The sequence below is a fragment of the Pelobates fuscus genome, chromosome 11 (genome assembly GCF_036172605.1).
Source record: "Pelobates fuscus isolate aPelFus1 chromosome 11, aPelFus1.pri, whole genome shotgun sequence".
In the NCBI taxonomy this organism is placed as follows: Eukaryota; Metazoa; Chordata; class Amphibia; order Anura; family Pelobatidae; genus Pelobates; species Pelobates fuscus.
Window position 1 is genome coordinate 130871401 of NC_086327.1, and position 16371 is coordinate 130887771.

Sequence of the window (16371 nt, forward strand, 5' to 3'; positions counted from 1 at the left end):
CCTCTTTTTACTCTCCCCCCTCCCCTCTTTTTACTCTCCCCCCTCCCCTCTTTTTACTCTCCCCCCTCCCCTCTTTTTACTCTCCCCCCTCCCCTCTTTTTACTCTCCCCCCCCTCCCCTCTTCTTACTCTCCCCCCCTCCCCTCTTCTTACTCTCCCCCCCTCCCCTCTTCTTACTCTCCCCCCCTCCCCTCTTCTTACTCTCCCCCCTCCCCTCTTCTTACTCTCCCCCCCTCCCCTCTTCTTACTCTCCCCCCCTCCCCTCTTTTTACTCTCCCCCCTCCCCTCTTTTTACTCTCCCCCCTCCCCTCTTTTTACTCTCCCCCCTCCCCTCTTTTTACTCTCCCCCCCTCCCCTCTTTTTACTCTCCCCCCTCCCCTCTTTTTACTCTCCCCCCCCTCCCCTCTTTTTACTCTCCCCCCCCCTCCCCTCTTTTTACTCTCCCCCCCCTCCCCTCTTTTTACTCTCCCCCCTCCCCTCTTTTTACTCTCCCCCCCTCCCCTCTTTTTACTCTCCCCCCCCTCCCCTCTTTTTACTTCCCCCCCTCCCCTCTTTTTACTCTCCCCCCCCCCTCCCCTCTTTTTACTCTCCCCCCCTCCCCTCTTTTTACTCTCCCCCCTCCCCTCTTTTTACCCCCCCTTCTTCTTACCCCCTCCCCTGTAGGTGGCCGAGCTGCACTCCGGTCCGCGGTCCCGGCCGGAGTGATAGGAAGGTGCTCAGGGTGCACCTTCCTGTCAGTACGGCCGGGTACAGGAAACAGAAACTCATGTTCCGCGCGGAACAGGAGTTTCTGTTTCCTGTACCCGGCCGGACTGACAGGAAGTGCACACTCAGTGTGCACCTTCCTATCACTCCGGCCGGGACCGCGGACCGGAGTGCAGCTCGGCCACCTACAGGGGAGGGGAGGGAAAAGCAGCTGCAGCCGCCGAGCGCTCTTTACAGAGCGCTCGGCGGCTGCAGCATTTAAAGGGCCGGCCCGCCGCGGCCGGTCCTAAAATAATTTCGGGCGGCCTGGGGGGCAATTGCCTCCCTGCCCCCCGGCCCAGCCCGCCCCTGTGTATATGTATATGTATATATATATATATATATATATATATGTATATAAAATTTATTGTGACTCCTGGGTGCTGTTTATTCTGAAATAAAGTGTTTCGTGTATAGCTGACAATGACTGGCGTCAGATATATTGTGGTAAGTTGGCTCACGAGGCGTGGCAGATTAACAGACATGAAATGAGGACTTTGGAAAAAGATGGCCCCATAGCTTTAATTTCACCCAGGAGTCGGACGGACCCTTTCTAGCAGCCCGGAGAAGCAGTGCATTCTGGGGAGCCTTCCCCATTTACAGCTGACACATATACCATAGCCATAAGTGTGAATGTTCTGTCACTAATGTGTAAATTAATCCCGAATGCATCGCTCCGTCCGTGTGACAGAATAAAGTAAATCCCATCACTACCCCTCGTGACTCCTAACACTTTTGTCCGTCATTAGAAGAACTTCTATTACTTTCAATAATGTTACTTTACTAATAATCTATTATCAGTTCAGATACTGCGCTTCCTCTGCACCGCACTGTGCGGGGAAAAAGGGAATCAGCCGTGTGCTTTTATTACAGCAATTTAATATAAGAAGCAATATTTACCAAACTCTGGACTGACTGTAAAATGCCAAGTCGTACAAGTAAGTTTAGTAAATAGCCAAAATATCATTTTTAGTCAAATTCAGAAGGAAATCTGGAGAGTTTTCTTGATGGTGTTTATTATTATTATTTTTTTAAAATTCTTTTTTTTTATTGTGCATGAAATCACAGAAAAGCTGACGATGCCACAACAGCATAGTACAAGCTCAATTACGCAGGTTTTTGACATAGGTGGCATTGAGTTATTGGCACATTTTTTATATTGGTATGAGGAGAAACAAGCTAGGTTCATACATCTGATTATAAGCTCCCAGAGTGACAAACCTTGACTTCAGTGTGCTTGGCGTGGTGGGCATTGTGAGAGTGACTGTGTTGTATTATAATAAGGCGTATGTGTTGATGGCATGTCTAGTCTGGGTAATGCTATACCGCTCGCTGGTCTAAAGTAGGCTCGAGGGTGACATGTTATGTGTCCTGAAGGTTATACTGAGCCTGTTATAAGTGAGGTACGACAGACATGGGAATTATTAGTTAAAACCTTAACTTGCTTGCATATGTGTCTGAGTCTAGTTACTGTTCGCATTCAAACGATTTAAACAATGAGTGAGACCCCCCTGTGATCCCCTGTGCGAGCCAACATAATAACATAAAATAATGAAGAAAAATTAAGAGTCATCTGATAAAATGGTTGCGGATGTTCAATTGAGGCATATTGAGAGCGGGTGACAGTGGGCACCTTGCCTTGCATTAAGTCTCAATCTCTGTATGGTCAGCCGATGCCTTGTCTGGGTTGGGTGCTTCCTCTCAGTGTGTGTGGGCTCAGAGCTCCCGTGTTTTGCAGCGGTGTGGTGGTCTGTGAGTTTAGTGACATCTGGCCGCATGTTGCGCTGGTTTCACCTGCCCTAGGCTGGGGCAGTGTCGTGCTCGCCGTCTTGATGCAGGTGCCTCTCTTTGATGCAGGGTTCGCCTGTCGGTCGGGCTGGTCCTGCCCCTCCGAAGCGTAAGTCGCTGATGAGGGTGTCGTGGGGGTTTTCTCCGTGGTGTCTTCTGGGCCCTGGGCCCCAGTCTGCGGTCATTCACCCTGTAGCTCGGGTGTGGTCTCGAGGGGGCTCCCTGCTGATCCTTTGCTTTCCCAGGTGTAAGGCTAGGGGGAGCTCCCGCTTCCCTCTGCTGGATTCCTCGTAGTGAGGTGCATGGCCCATCGGCAGTCAGTGGTATGTGCGCCTGGGGCTGCAAACAAGCTTCTAACCGCTGCCAGAAGGAGGTGAAGATTACATCAAGACGGTGCTCAGTTTCCAGCCAGGCAAGTTTTGCACAGGCTGTGTGGGTTATCCCGGTCTACCCCCACAAGATACCCTTGCAAAGCAATGGGAAAGAGACGACTAATACCGAGACCAACACTTGCCGCCAAAAAGGCTCCTAAAATGGAGCCTTTTTTAGGAGCCTTTTTGGCGGCAAGTGTTGGTCTCAGTATTAGTCGTCTCTTTCCCATTGCTTTGCAAGGGTATCTTGTGGGGGTAGACCGGGATAACCCCCACCGGTCCAGAGGGGGGGGGGGGGAACAGGGGCTCAAGGCTCGAAACTTGGTTGGTCGTGGCGTTAGGAGAGCGGCCGTCTCTCCCGTGCCCGCCATCCAGTTAGGCCTCACCTTCGTGTCGGGTGAGCGGGCTTCGGTATGCCGCTTATTTGGTATCCACATGTATCCCCCGGTGTCACTGCACTCTGGGTGGCCCTTCTGGCCCGATTGATTGCCTTTTTGGCTTAAAAAGTCAGCTTTTTGGTCGTGGTTCTCAGGAGCTATCGTGGTTAGCGTCTTCTCTGTTCCACGGTCAGGCCCCTCCCCCTCGGTGTTTATTATTTTTGTCAAGTTTATTGGCTGTAAAATTTCATCCAAATAGTAAAATTGGGATATTTTGCAAACACCGAACTGCCTGTAAATTGGCAGATATAGTGATAATCTCCGAGAAATATAAATCAGTCTATGATTGTCTAAAAACTGGGATTAAATAAATAGCTATTAAAATCTGATGAATGCACACTAACAATCCGTACTGCTGACCTTAAACTGAATAAACCGGCTGATGGTTAGGGATTTAACCCTTGGTGTGTATGGATCAGAATGATATGCATCATTTAACCCTTACATTGCTCAATATCACCTTTCAGGAGCTATCAGTCAATCATTTATCCAACTGTTTCACTGGGAGATAGTGAACAAACTCGAAATCCTTTATTCATTATGCTCAGTCCCTTCTTTAGTAAAAAAACAAAAAACACTGATGAGTTAGGCAAAGAAATACATTTTGATTTATTTAAAAAAATTTTTTTTTTTTAAATCTTCAATTATACTGGCTCCGTGAATGTATATGTGCAATTATTCCGATTGTCATTTAACAGGAAAGCCTTTGCTAAAACGATTGTCTTAAAGAGGGCTGTAACTCATAGTTTTGTTTGTGACTGTTGTGACCTCGAAGAAAACGGACGGCGCTGGCTTACTTCCCATAATTCCGTGCCCCAGTTTCCCATCGTGGTCCAGTCTCTGGATTTGGCGAGTGGAGCTGTGTTTACGCAAGGAACCATGTCCATTAGCGCTCATTAGCCTGGACTGATCTTCTAGGCGGTTTGATGAACAGTCTCTACCAAGACCGCGTGGCTGCATCGGCTGCGTTACGCCGGTTAATGCTGCCGTAGCGTCTGCCGGGCTAAATAAAAAGAAATTGTCACGGCACATGTCACAGTTCCTCTCTAAGCCCCTGCCAGTAGTTCTAACATAAGCTTTTTGCTGCAAATAACTCGATTTGTTTTAGAATCTTTCCCACTGCCAGAAAATGAGTCAAAATAATTTGACAGCAGACACACGTGTAACAGCTTGCATGGCAATATGTCTGCACTGGGGAATATCATCTTCCCGCTACAACGTTTGAGAACAAAAGACAACTCTCTGCTATTCCTGCACAGAAAGACGGTGACAGTGACACAGGGACAACAAACGTCGGTAGCCCTGAATAAGGAATTGGGGCATTGGACCCTTCAGCTCCTTCACTAAAACAACACAACGTGGGGCCAGGATTGAGATCCTTCGGCCACTTCCCGTTTCAGAGAAGCTGTAAATTTAGAGCAAATGAGGAAGAGTCAGAGTTGAGAGAGTTTATTTTGTCTATGTAATAAATTAAGTAAATAATTAATAAAATGGATGTTAATCAAAGTAATCACTGTCAGAATGTCTCCATATAATGTGACCTGCTCCCTATATTAGGGGTACAAGTGATGTAAGCAGAGTATTCTACGGGGTCAACCTTTAGTTACTCTTTAAAACTTGTGTTTACATATTTATTTGCTTTTAAGACCCTGTTTCCGAGATTGTTAACAGGAGGGCCCTGACTTGGTTCAGGCCTACCAATCAGCCCCCGATTTGGGTAATATTATGGAGTGCGCACTACAATACTGGGCAATCATAAATGAATACTTTATATCACGTTAATAAAGGATTAGTGCGTCAGGAATATCACGCTGTGTCATACTGTTTCTTTGAAACAAAACTCCATCAAACGCTGTCCTGTACGTTATTGTCACAGCTGCCTGTTACAGCCGCGGATGCCACCTTAAACGCAGTAATGTTATATGAAAGCCATGGTAGTTTTTATACAATAACCTTATGTAGTGGGGCACATGAAAATACAGGGCATTAATTAATACTCAGCTGAAGTCAAGCATTTATAGAGCATGCTAATTAATGTCACAATGTGCCATGGGCCACATAGCATGTGTCACATGATACAAGGTAACCTTACCTATATTTCTATTCACTAAACAGGGTCTGCAGTCATCATGCACCATCCGCGAAGTTCGAGTTTTATTGACCCCTGGGGTCAGTAGCCACGGTCACCCTTGTCTAGTGCCTTAACGGGTGACGGCTACACAACGATGGCGGCGACTTTCAAAGGCGATTTCTCTTTAGTGATTGCAAGAAGTAAATGTCACATTTTATTTTACTGACTGTTTCACGCTTTCAATTTCCATTGAGTGGGAGGTAAAGTGGTCACAGAGTGGTTTTAAAGGTGCAGACTTAAAAAAAAAAGAAATAGGAACAAAGTCTGTTATTCGGTTTATAGGGTGGGGACTTTGCATTAACCATTTAAATGGTTAGAAGGTTTAGAATTCAACACACATTTATAAGGATTCCAATGAGAAAGCGGATGTTTAGACATTAATTTAAACAAATATTTTTTATAAATTTAATAAATTCCAGCAATATACATGGTTTATCTATCAAATGCAAAATTACCGGCTTACACTTTTATTCATGTGCGTGTGTGAGATTGCCTATTTGTAAAAGTGCGTGTATGTGAGAGTGCGTGTGTATATGAGCGTGCGTGTCAGTGCGTGTGTTTGTGAGAGTGTGTGTGTGTGTCAGAGTGCGTGTGTATATGAGAGTGCATGTCAGTGTGTGTGTTTGTGTGTGTGTGTCAGAGTGCGTGTGTATGTGAGAGTGTGTGTGTCAGAGTGTATGTTTGTGAGAGTGTGTATGTGTGTCACTGTCAGAGCGTGTGTATATGAGAGTGTGTGTGTGTGTGTGTGTGTGTGTCAGAGTGCATGTGCATGTGTGTGTCAGAGTGCGTGTGTGTCAGTGCGTGTGTATGTGAGAGTGTGTGTGTATGTCAGAGTGTATGTTTGTGAGAGTGTGTGTGTGTGTGTGTCAGAGTGTATGTTTGTGAGAGTGAGTATGTGTTGGGGGGCTGCGCTGTCTGATTACATATGGGGAAGTCCTATATTTGCTGATATTTCTATAAATCGCACTAATAAAATTACAGATTCTGAGAGATTTTGATTAATAATAAAGACTTGCTTGTGCACTTGAAATGATAAAAGCATAAAAACCTGTTGTGTTATTTGTGTCCATTTATGTATTTTTAGTTTTTAACGATTATAGGCGTGGGATATTTTTAGATCTGTCAATGCTGGTTAACATATTTTGCGCTATGGAACGAGACGTGCTAAAGGTGACAGTGGAAAAAGGACTGAGGTGTGCTAGCAATACATGTATTGTGGTAAAGACTACGCAGAGACTGCGCAGAGGGCGGGGGCACACACCCACATAACTATCTCTCATGGTGATCACTCTGGACATTAATCATTAAGCTGTTAAATGTGTTTTTACAATAAACATAAATATACATTTAGTTCTTCCTAATAACGCATATGAACATTACACAGCAGGGAGACTTACGTATGGACTTTATTCACCCCAGAAGTAGAGTCTGTATTAAAAGGACTCACAAAACTGCCTCCATCTAACTGCCCATTCCAATGAACCCAAGCTATCCTGCCCCATCTAACCCACCCCTAGCTATCCTGTCCCATCTAATCCACCTCCTGTTATCTTGCCAGATTCAACCCACCCCTGATATTGTGGCTCAATCTAAGTGCCCCATCTAACCCACCCCCTGTTAAAATGCCCTATTTAACCCATACTCTGCTATCCTGAATTCCATCTAACCCACCACCTGCTATCCTGAACTTCATCTAACCTGGTATATTTAGGGGTAAATAGGGAGCTGCTGTCCATGCCGGTATATTTAGGGGTAAATAGGGAGCTGCTGTCCATGCCGGTATATTTAGGGGTAAATAGGGAGCTGCTGTCCCTGCGGGTATATTTAGGGGTAAATAGGGAGCTGCTGTCCCTGCGGGTATATTTAGGGGTAAATAGGGAGCTGCTGGCCCTGCCAGTATATTTAGGGGTAATAGGGAGGTGCTGGCCCTGCCGGTATATTTTGGAGTTAATAGGGAACTGCTGGTATATTTAGGGGTTAATAGGGAGCTGCCGGTATATTTAGGGGTTAATAGGGAGCTTCCGGTATATTTAGGAGTAAATAGGGAGCTGCTGTCCATGCCGGTATATTTAGGGGGTAATGGGGAGCTGCTGGCCCTGCCGGTATATTTAGGGGTAAATAGGGAGCTGCTGTCCCTGCGGGTATATTTAGGGGTAATAGGGTAGTGCTGGCCCTGCCGGTATATTTAGGGGGTAAATAGGGAGCTGCTGGCCCTGCCGGTATATTTAGGGGTTAATAGGGAGCTTCCGGTATATTTAGGGGTAAATAGGGAGCTGCTGGCCCTGCCGGTATATTTAGGGGTTAATAGGGAGCTGCTGGCCCTGCCGGTATATTTAGGGGTTAATAGGGAGCTGCTGGCCCTGCCGGTATATTTAGGGGTTAATAGGGAGCTGCTGGCCCTGCCGGTATATTTAGGGGTTAATAGGGAGCTGCCGGTATATTTAGGGGTAAATAGGGAGCTACTGGCCCTGCCTTTATATTTAGGGGTAAATAGGGAGCTGCTGACCCTGCCGGTATATTTAGGGGTTAATAGGGAGCTGCTGGTATATTTAGGGGTAAATAGGGAGCTGCTGGCCCTGCCGGTATATTTAGGGGTTAATAGGGAGCTGCCGGTATATTTAGGGGTAAATAGGGAGCTGCTGGCCCTGCCGGTATATTTAGGGGTAAATAGGGAGCTGCTGGCCCTGCCGGTATATTTAGGAGGTAAATAGGGAGCTGCTGGCCCTGCCGGTATATTTAGGGGTTAATAGGGAGCTGCTTGCCCTGCCGGTATATTTTGGAGTTAATAGGGAGCTGCTGGCCCTGCCGGTATATTTAGGGGTTAATAGGGAGCTTCCGGTATATTTAGGGGTAAATAGGGAGCTGCTGGCCCTGCAGGTATATTTAGGGGTAAATAGGGAGCTGCTGGCCCTGCCGGTATATTTAGGGGTTAATAGGGAGCTGCTGGCCCTGCCTTTATATTTAGGGGTAAATAGGGAGCTGCTGACCCTGCCGGTATATTTAGGGGTTAATAGGGAGCTGCCGGTATATTTAGGGGTAAATAGGGAACTGCTGGCCCTGCCGGTATATTTAGGGGTTAATAGGGAGCTGCCGGTATATTTAGGGGTAAATAGGGAGCTGCTGGCCCTGCCGGTATATTTAGGGGTAAATAGGGAGCTGCTGGCCCTGCCGGTATATTTTGGAGTTAATAGGGAGCTGTTGGTATATTTAGGGGTTAATAGGGAACTGCTGGTATATTTAGGGGTTAATAGGGAGCTGTCGGTATATTTAGGGGTTAATAGGGAGCTGCTGGTATATTTAGGGGTTAATAGGGAGCTGTTGGTATATTTAGGGGTTAATAGGGAACTGCTGGTATATTTTGGAGTTAATAGGGAGCTGTCGGTATATTTAGGGGTTAATAGGGAGCTGTCGGTATATTTAGGGGTTAATAGGGAACTGCTGGTATATTTTGGAGTTAATAGGGAGCTGTTGGTATATTTAGGGGTTAATAGGGAGCTGTTGGTATATTTAGGGGTTAATAGGGAACTGCTGGTATATTTAGGGGTTAATAGGGAACTGTTGGTATATTTAGGGGTTAATAGGGAGCTGCCGGTATATTTAGGGGTTAATAGGGAGCTGCTGGTATATTTAGGGGTTAATAGGGAGCTGCTGGTATATTTAGGGGTAAGTAGGGGGGCTGTTTGACTATTTTGTCTTTCTCAAGATTGCTGCTATTTCAGGATAAAATCTGCGTTTCCGTGACAATCTTTCGTTGATTTCCGGTTTAGTGATGGGCAAAGCACAGATTCTGCTGTCAGTTAAGGGTTTAAATTTCAGTCTCTGTGATGAACCTCGCTTTTTTAATATAAAGGTCAGAGCCCCAAACTTTGCTTCCAACATGTCGGGTTCTACCCATCGGGTTACCCTACCAGCAATGGGATCCGCGCAGGAAAAGGCTCTGTATTCCCACAATGTGCTAATTACTCTTAATGAACGAGGTATTACAGGATTGTACGGGGAGCAATTACCAGCAGCGTTATTTCAGGATGCCAGCCTTAATTGAAGCTTCCATTGAAGGACAAATTGCACGTTTTGCTGAAAGCAAAGAGCTTGGATTCCGTAGAAACTGCAAATTGTATCAGTGTCACTCGGTCAATGAGTCGAGCTAAAAAAAACAAAGGAAATGTTACAGCAAAATTCAGATTATTTATAACCCATCGGTGTTTTAATTAATTAATTAAATGATATAACGATAAGCGACACAAGGGAAGCAAGAAACAGAAAAGTGCGCTATCGCCATGGAAACCAATGGAATTGCACAGAAATATTTTTTGGAGTTCTCTGTATCTCCATGGTTTTACGCGGTATAATCTCACCGTAGCACTGCTTAGGAAGCTGGTATGTCTACACTGATCCAGGTCAATATCTTGGGGAGAACGACTTTAAAACCTTTGGAAATTCATCGGTGAGAGATAAGGAAAATTCACATTGACCAGCGATGCAACTTTATTACTTCCTGTGGAATCCAGATGAAATATCCTGCGGGACGATATTTGTTAGAGATAATATAAAGAATACTTATTGTCACAGCTGAGGAGCCATCCTTACCAAAACCACTTCCTGGCAAGCAAAACCTGTTCATCAATGAGCCGAGACGAATGGGGAGATGATACGTTTCACAAGCTCTGACACGTAGATTATACAGAAAAAAACACTTGTAAAACAGTCACCGTCATTTTTTACCTTCTGTGAATGGAAGACACGTCTTGACGGAGGATTGAAATATGGGATCATCGTCTTTTTTTTAAAATCAGTTTAAACCTTCGTGAACAAATCTGTCCCAGTCCTCCGTTTAATAGATCCTCTGTGGTGAGGATGACAGGATTGGATGAATACAGCGTTACGGAATCTGATGGTGCTATATAAATAATAAAATAATAATAATAATGGCTCCGGAAGGACGCAGAACGAATTCACATGAGATGGCTAGTAATAATAATGATTCCTTAACTGCGATAATATAGGTTAGATGGGAAGGGCTTGATAATGGCTGGTGCTTTTGCAGAATTAATAAATACAGGTGATTGCCTCGGGTCATGCTGTTTAGATAGGTATGGGCACACTACAGGGCGCCTGCTGTTTATCTCTCAAAATAATCTGTTTTGGTTGGACTCTACTGCGGTGCATACTAGGCCATGTTGCTAAGCGCCTTCATGTATATATTTGTTCTATGTGTGTCATATTAACACAATTACTGCCGCAATAAGCCAAGCTTCAAACATACAGAGTCACACGGACCCTGCGTCCATCTGCCAGGTGTACCCCTCGAGTGTAATATTCCTAATTCAATCTGGATATTGTGTTGTCGAAAAGCACACATAAAACTTTATTTGACCTTGAAATACATTCACTAATCTGAGAATTGTTGAGAACTAACTACAAAAAAAAAAATGTAAAAATATTTTTACGCCAAAACAGCCCGACTGGAAACCTTTTCCAATGTAGAATTTTGCCCTAAACTTTGCGATGAGCTGGTCAGTTCTCCAAGAATGTATGAAAAATGGCCGCTTTGTGCCCAGCTTCTCGACTGATTGGAAATGGCGGCTGCCACGAGCTCAGCGATGGTTTAACCATGTGGTAATCGGGCAGCTGCGACATGCGCTGTCTGTATACTGTGTGTAAATGCTGTCTGAGCGTTCTCTAATCATGCTGATACAATGTATTTATTAATGTGACATTAAACTTCATCTCTGGAGAATACAGTAATTACAACGTATTTATTTTAACTGCCTTTATTTTTTATTTCTATCCTAATTAAATATTTACAAACCTGTTGCTTCTTGTGAGTACTGTACATTAAGAATTAATTTTGCTGCTAGATTCAAACAGTGGCATGTTTCTGCGAATTAGGTAAAATTAAGGGATTAGACTCACATTCCCAATTCTTCTATTCCTGTGAATCTGCCAAAACCTGCTTTAAATAGAGTGGGCGGAAGCCCAACCCTTGGAGGCACTATCCATGAAAATGTTTTATTTAATGATGTGCCCAGAATGATCTGCTGAGGTAAAGAAACATATTTCAGACATTGATTTAGGTGCTGAGATACACCCAGGCCCTGCTTCCATGCGATTAAATCAAACCATTGGCTAGGAGCCGAGGGCGAGAGAAACTAGCACTAATTTCCTTTTAATAACTAAAGAAATGTCTAATCTGTTATCAGAATCCGTTAATATAATGTTATTTCAAACAGTAAACGGTCTATGAGACACAGAGGAGGAAGTGGGATCTGCAAGGTGTGTAATTCGATGAGTATACATTGTAACAGTGCGACATTGTGTCTCCCAGCACAATGTAATGCCACATGCTGTGTTATGAGAGGAGCAATGATCTGAATGCTAAGACTGGATTTTTTAAGATGTTAATAATATTATTCATAGCATGTCCATTTAGCAGTTAAACAAATTATATATATAAAAAAAATCGAGTTTAACCTTCTGAGTAATATTTTGTGTATTCCTCATTCTCAGGTTCTCTGCCAGAGGCCTGCGAGTCTGTCTATCTATCTATGTATCTATCTATCTATCTATCTATCTGTTTGTCTGTCTGATGTCAGTCAGTCAGTCTATATTACTGCTATGAATCACCTGCATATTCCAAGCTGCTGAGATGCAGGGTAAAGTATTAAGCACGCTGTCTGCCTGTGCTCATTTGCATGTTGATCTGGGAACTCTGGGAGAGTTGTGGAAACATCATGTCTTGAGTCTGTATGCCCAAGAAGGACCCCTCAAAGTCCAACTTGAGATATGCAAGTGATTCACAACAGTCATTTTTCTATTTTCACTGCATGAAGTTTTATTGTGTTTGATTTCACCACAATCTTTATAACACACACACACATATATATCATACCGTTCGAGGTCAGCGTTTGAATGACCCTCCCACCACTCCACATTCTCAACACTTTTTCCTTTTCTTTTCTTTCTACTTTTCTTTTCTTGCCCCCTGGTGGGCCCTCTTTATTTACAGGCCTACCGTATCGTAGGTCCAGGCACACCACAACCGACTTGCTCTTCATACTATCCTACGCTTATACTGGAACTTACTCTTTATACGGCTATGTGCCCCTAACACAAATATACATACATATATATATCTCCTGTGCCATGATTCTTATTTAATCACAAATAATGCTTACTTAGTGTAAAACTCATCATGTGGATTTTAATTTAAATAAAAAACAAGACAGAATGATAGAAACCAAATGAAAACCAAACTCCCAGCATTGGGCCATCAATATCTGCATAAATTCTAGTGAGTGTAGATTATTCAGGGCACCCCTAAAGTAACCGTCCCCGATGTCTGATCTGTACCAACCCTGTAATGGCATATGCCTACTGTGCCAGGCTTGTCATGTGAAGATATTGTTAGTAGCGAGAGCTCAGAGTTACGTACAATCCTATACATTGTGACCATCAAATATTCTATTCAAACTACGGACTCTCATTTTACATGTCCATTAACCACAAACAAAAAAAAAATAGTACAATATCGAGTTGAAAAAGATTAAATCAGATTCTTTTTTTTGTGTTGAGTATTCCATTACTACATTGTAGTTTAATCACGTTTTGCTCCTAATATATTATCGCAGTCACATATTGTGTGTATGTACAGAACACATTGTCTAAATGATACAAAGCTTTAAGAAACCTCAACGCCTACACAGGAAGCTCGATTTGTTTGTCTTATCAGACCTTTTAAAACTTCAAGGAAACATGTGAAATTGATGGCGGTTTGTTAAAGGTCATTGTGACTGAGCTGACCCAAACACACAGCATGTAATAGGGGGTTTGATCCTCTGAAAACCTGCGCAGGAGAAATTCACATTTGCTTTAATTTCACTGAACTGTTTGGGTTAGTGTTAAGTAAATACAGATTTGAAATTCTATTGTGAATTAGTATTAAGTGTGCAGCTTTAGCTCAGTAAATATTTATCTAAACATGTAATTATAATATTACACATTGCTGCACAGGATAATTACTGTATGTAAACACCATCAGACTATTAATGTAACGCCTTCACTATAAGGTGGATTAACATATAGACTGCAGTTCAGGAATATCTGAAAAGTAAAATCGTGCAAATGCACCTATTTATCCTTCAAAAAACATATTGGGAGGATAACAATTTGTAGCAATATTCGTAGAATTAATATTCTTTGCCTTGCAATATGTCAGACAGAGACATAGACGTTTGTCTGATACACTACAGGGAAGTAAAATTAGTCCTATCCGTTTATTTAGCAATTTGAAGAATGATGCTTTCTGATATCTCCTCCAGAATGTAAAAATAATGGGTAGGTGGATGGATATTATGACTACATACAGTAAGTACTGATCCTTGGCAAATCCAGCTGTTTCCTTGTTAGAGCAGTACTCGTTGCTCACTGGGACAGTATTTACTGTATAACACTGGGTGTTTGTCACTGTCCTCAACGCTTGCACTTGGTCCCATTAAAGCCCAATTCGTGCCCGTTTACCCTACGTGGTGTGCCAGGTGAGGCAGTATCTGGGTCAGTACTGTAAAATCTCTTTGAGAATTTCCTGCACATTGTATCTTAGTGAATACCCTGAAATACAGGGGAATTACATGGTGTGATGGTGTGTTCGCCATTAAACGCGCTTCTTGCTCGTACTGATCATCTCTCGGCGCCATTCTTTGACTTTGATCATGAATGAATATTAACTCGTGCAGTTCTACTTGTTACTTTATAATGAATGTAATGTCTGTTTCAGGAGCGAGCGAATGAATACTAGTAAAACCTTTTACTTTAACGTTGAATTATTATTCCTCATTCCTCCTCGCCACAGTAAACTTTACTGAAATATTTACTGCAGTGAATAGTGTAGCAATATGGATAATAAAAATTAACTCCCCCCCGAACTCCCGAATTCTGGTCACCCCGAGCACGTCATGCACACCCCGGCATCGACAGTGAATTGATGTGGGATGCATGCGCACTGAGACATTCCTTCCTGCTCACACCCTTGGCATTGCAAGGGTTAATTTAATTTGCACGCCATGCCCTGTGTGGCATGTAAAGTAAAAATAAAATAACATAAAACCTGTGGCTGACTTTTAGATATTCGTCTGTGCAAATATTTGTGATTTTGACAGCTGTGCTTAATGTGTTCATTCATTCTTTTTCAGACAGAAAGCCTTGGCGTCGACGGGTGGGCGGAGCGTCCAGGCTGCGTGTGATTGGTCAGTACCTGCTTTTTGTTACTCATTATTGATAAACGTTAAAAGTCTGCCTTTCACATAGTAACACGGTAACCAGGTGTGTTGCTCGAGGCTGAAGGGCCAGGGGCTACAGCCAGTGCCGGCGCAAGGATTTTTGGGTACATAGGCGAAGATGCATTCCCTCCCCCCCCCCCCCAAAAAAAAAAATTACATCTTCATCTTTGTGCCTCTTAACCTCCCTTTTGTGTTTCTTATCCCCTCTTTTAAATGTATTACTCCTTTTAGTGTATCTTATCTCCTGTTTCTTTCCCCATTGTGTGTCTTACACCTCCCTTGTGTATCTCTTACAACCCCCCTTGTGTGTCTCTTATCTCCCCTCTTTGTATGACTCTTACATCCTTCCACATTTTGTGTGTCTTACTCTTCCCAGCCCCCTTGTGTGACTCCTTCTCTCCCAGCTCTGTTGTGTCTTTTACTCTTCCCAGCTCCTTTGCGTGTGTCTCATTCACCCCCAGCCCATCTGTCTCCACCACAGCCCCTTGTCTTTTTCCCCTTCTGAAGCCCCGCTGTGTGTTTCTTTCACATCCAGCCCCTCTCCCCTCCCTGTCCCTTAGTGGTCCCCTCCCTTCCCTGTCCTTTATTGTTCCTCTCCCCCTCCCCCCTTCTTTCTCTGTCCCTTAGTGCTTCTCTCCCCACCCTGTCCCTTGTTGCACCACCCACCCCTTCTTGGTGTGCCTACTTCCTCTCTTGTAGCGTACCGAACGGAGCGGATCCCGTTACAGGAACTTTAGATTCCTGTACCCGGCCAGACTGACAGGAAGTGCTCTCTCAGTGAGCACTTCCTGTCAGTCCGGCCAGGTGGAGGAAACAGAATCTCCTGTACTGTGGTCCGCTTCGCTCGGCCACCCTACACTTAGTGGTGTATACACACTGACAGTCACACACACTAAATGACAAACACACGACGTCAATGACAGACACAGGCTCACTGATTTGACACACATACACATGGTGATGTCATATTCCGGCATCAGTAAACAGCGTGCAAGGGAGCAGAGCAGGGAGATCACAGCTCCCTCGCCGCCTCTCATGCCAAATCCGCGCACACCGTGCCGGGGAGTCCAGAAAGTAGCCTGGTAGGAGGGAGCGCTTATGCTGTGCTGCCTTATGGACGCGCTGACCCTGGCTACAGCTCAGGATACATTTTATGGCCCCTCGTTGAACTACGCCCCACACCACGCTCTAATTCTGATCCTAAACCCTAACATGTTTAGTGAATCACAAAATGACACCAAATCCTGGGAGACAGGAGAACTAATGTAAAAAGACGCTAAGCGAATAAACCAAACACTTCGTGTGGCCACATTTAATTCTGTGTAGATTAACGTTTTATTATCACTATTTTTTCAGGTTGTTTTCTCACGTAGATGACCCCTTCTTAGACGACCCTCTTCCTCGTGAATACGTCCTGTATCTGCGCCCCACGGGTCCCCTGGCACAAAAACTGTCTGATTACTGGCAGCAATCCAAGCAGCTGTGCGGCAAGAACAAGGCTCACAACATCTTCCCACATATAACGCTCTGCCAGTTCTTTATGGTACGTCACCAGATCGTCAACGAGTTCCTCACCGGCAGTTCGTACCGTGGGTCTATTATCACACAATACCACTTATAGCAAGA

At 44.2% G+C, this 16371-nt stretch overlaps 1 protein-coding gene across 2 annotated transcripts in view; it reads left to right on the plus strand.

Annotated features, from left to right (window-relative positions):
• Window positions 1-16371, plus strand: part of UBASH3B (ubiquitin associated and SH3 domain containing B) — a 75591-nt gene that overhangs the window by 33559 nt on the left and 25661 nt on the right. For both annotated transcript variants that reach the window (XM_063436624.1, XM_063436625.1), the window contains exons 2-3: window positions 14659-14712; window positions 16102-16288. In XM_063436624.1, the coding sequence (XP_063292694.1) occupies window positions 14659-14712; window positions 16102-16288 (241 nt within the window). The remainder of the gene's footprint in view (window positions 1-14658; window positions 14713-16101; window positions 16289-16371) is intronic.